We start from the raw sequence: 2,500 nt of genomic DNA, 5'->3' as shown, positions 1-2,500 counted from the left end.
ACACACACACACACACACACACACACACACACACACACACACACACACAGATATACAGACACAGACAAATAAGACAAACAGACAGACAGACACATAGACATAGATATACAGACACACAGACAAATAAGACAAACACACAGACAAATAAGACAAACAAACAGACAGACAGACACATAGACAGACAGACAAACAGGCAGACACAGACAGACAGACAAACAGACAGACAAACAGACAGACACATAGACAGACAGACAGACATACAGACATACAGACATACAGATATACAGACACACAGAGAAATAAGACAAACACAGACAAATAAGACAAACAAACAGACAGACAGACACAGACAGACAGACACATACACAGACATACAGACAATCATACACATAGACAGACAGACAAGTAATCAAGTCACCACCAGTGACCTACGTATAAATCAGTAATCGTTACTATACAGAGTTCTGTTTTGTGTGCCAGGCAGTACTGACGTCTCAGCATCCCCTGTACTCACACATTCAGTGCACGGCCATCCCATCAATCCCATACAAGAAGGCGAGAGCCTTTCATCTTCACAGACGGTGCTACGTTCTGACTTGCTGTACGACGAACCCGACATCCCAACTGGAGAGCATCGCGTACGTTGCATCTCCGACTTCGCACAGAGCACGACGTCGTTGGATCGAGTGGACGCTCAACGCAGTACAGACAATCTGCTGAGACCCACGCTCTCTCTTAGTGAGCTGACAACTGAAACGAGTGAAGAGAGCAAGGGCAGATTGTTAGCGACCCTCAAGGCGTCAGTTGTATAGTAACAGAGTTTATAAATGAGGAGCTGACGTGTGTGTGTGTGTGTGTGTGTGTGTGTGTGTGTGTGTGTGTGTGTGTGTGTGTGTGTGTGTGTGTGTGTGTGTGTGTGTGTGAACCCGCTCTTTGCAGTTGTATTGCAGTCACATGCAGGAAATGAATTATATGGATAATGAAATAGAAATATAGTTGACTGACAGATCGATGGGTACACCACGAGAGTGTGTGTATGACTGCTAGCTGTGTTTGTAGTGAATAAAGGTTTGAAACGAGTCTCTACATGATGTTGACTAGAGTATTGAACAAAGTAGGTCGTGTGTGTGTGTGTGTGTGCTGTAGCTCAATTGGTTAGAGAGTGCATTTGGAGAATGAAAACGTCCGGGACCTTGCAGGGTTGCAGGTTCAAGTCACAGTGATGGCGAGCTATGGCATAATTTCCTTATGCAAGAAACTTACACACAATTGTTTCTCTTGACTTAGGAGTACAAATGAGTACCTGGTCATTGACTGGGGTGGACACGACCGCTGGCTTGGCAGTAACATCATGCAGCAGACGGATACTTGTGGGCCTTGGTGTCCAGTCCCACAGCTGCGCCATAGTCAGTGCCCCTGGATGACTCTGGCCAAGCTCCAGGTGGATTGTAGCGCTGGCCTAAGCCTCCACGTAGCACATGGAGGCCCTGTCTCTAGAGGCAGGGGGAGCTATCTCCGAACTGACCTTAAGGTTGACATCGAATGACCTGGAGGGCTTGACATGTGTGTGTGTGTGTGTGTGTGTGTGTGTGTGTGTGTGTGTGTGTGTGTGTGGTGTGTGTGTGTGTGTGTGTGTGTGTGTGTGTGTGTGTGTGTGTGTGTGTGTGTGTGTGTGTGTGTGTGTGTGTGTGTGATGCAATAGCTCAGTTGGTTAGAGAGTCATTTTATGGAGTGTTCACATCCGGGACCTTGAAGGGTCACAAGTTCAAGTCACAGTGATGGCAAGCTATGGCATAATTTCCTTAAACAAGAAACTAACACACACATTTGCTTCTCTCGACTCAGGAGTATAAATGAGTACCTGGTCATGACTGGGGTCCTAAGCAGCCATCGACTGTAACGTGACATCAGCCACTGGGGTCTTGGTGAGACTTCAGGTGCTCACACCACAGTTGGCTTCACAAGTTGGTGCTCCTGTGAGTGCCTGGCCCAGCTCCAGGAGTTTGCTAGTGCAGGCTCAGAGTTCCCTGAGGAGCGCAAAGGGCCCAGCTTAACAGCTGGGGTGTGAACTCTGAGAGGCAGCTCCTGACATTTAGGATTCGTGTGTGTGTGTGTGTGTGTGTGTGTGTGTGTGTGTGTGTGTGTGTGTGTGTGTGCGTGCGCTTGTGTGTGTGTGTGTGTGTGTGTGTGTGTGTGTGTGTGTGTGTGTGTGTGTGTGTGTGTGTGTATGTCCACCACACAGCACAAACCAAACCATCATCCAGCTAATCAATTCCCAACCTCTTGTTTGCCCAAAAAATCAACAAAACCCATAGACATCAATTCACGTCACTCAGACTCTCTCTATTACCACAGCAATACCTTGTCCACCACCAATACACGCTGATCCAACTGCATACTGCCCATTCACTCTACGCAGCTCATGCACAAGGTGCCCAGTAATTCGAGCTCCGGACGCTCCGACTGGATGCCCAAGAGCAATTGCGCCACCATTTGTATT

At 47.7% G+C, this 2,500-nt stretch overlaps 2 protein-coding genes across 2 annotated transcripts in view; one reads left to right on the top strand and one right to left on the bottom strand.

Moving 5' to 3' along the window:
* Positions 1 to 1,081, top strand: part of LOC134181168 (proline-rich protein 5-like) — a 4,795-nt gene extending 3,714 nt beyond the window's left edge. Inside the window, exon 10 of the mRNA XM_062648388.1 lies at positions 481 to 1,081. Within this exon, the coding sequence (XP_062504372.1) occupies positions 481 to 812 (332 nt within the window). The 3' untranslated portion in view covers positions 813 to 1,081. The remainder of the gene's footprint in view (positions 1 to 480) is intronic.
* A 1,178-nt stretch (positions 1,082 to 2,259) lies between these two features.
* LOC134181031 (3-ketoacyl-CoA thiolase, mitochondrial-like) overlaps positions 2,260 to 2,500 on the bottom strand; it is a 6,262-nt gene continuing 6,021 nt past the window's right edge. Inside the window, exon 7 of the mRNA XM_062648228.1 lies at positions 2,260 to 2,500. This exon is cut by the window's right edge and continues 69 nt beyond it. Within this exon, the coding sequence (XP_062504212.1) occupies positions 2,333 to 2,500 (168 nt within the window). The 3' untranslated portion in view covers positions 2,260 to 2,332.

Source organism: Corticium candelabrum, chromosome 6 (genome assembly GCF_963422355.1).
Source record: "Corticium candelabrum chromosome 6, ooCorCand1.1, whole genome shotgun sequence".
Lineage (NCBI taxonomy): Eukaryota > Metazoa > Porifera > Homoscleromorpha > Homosclerophorida > Plakinidae > Corticium > Corticium candelabrum.
The sequence above is the reverse complement of the archived record's forward strand: the minus strand, read 5'-3'. Positions and strand labels throughout refer to the sequence as shown.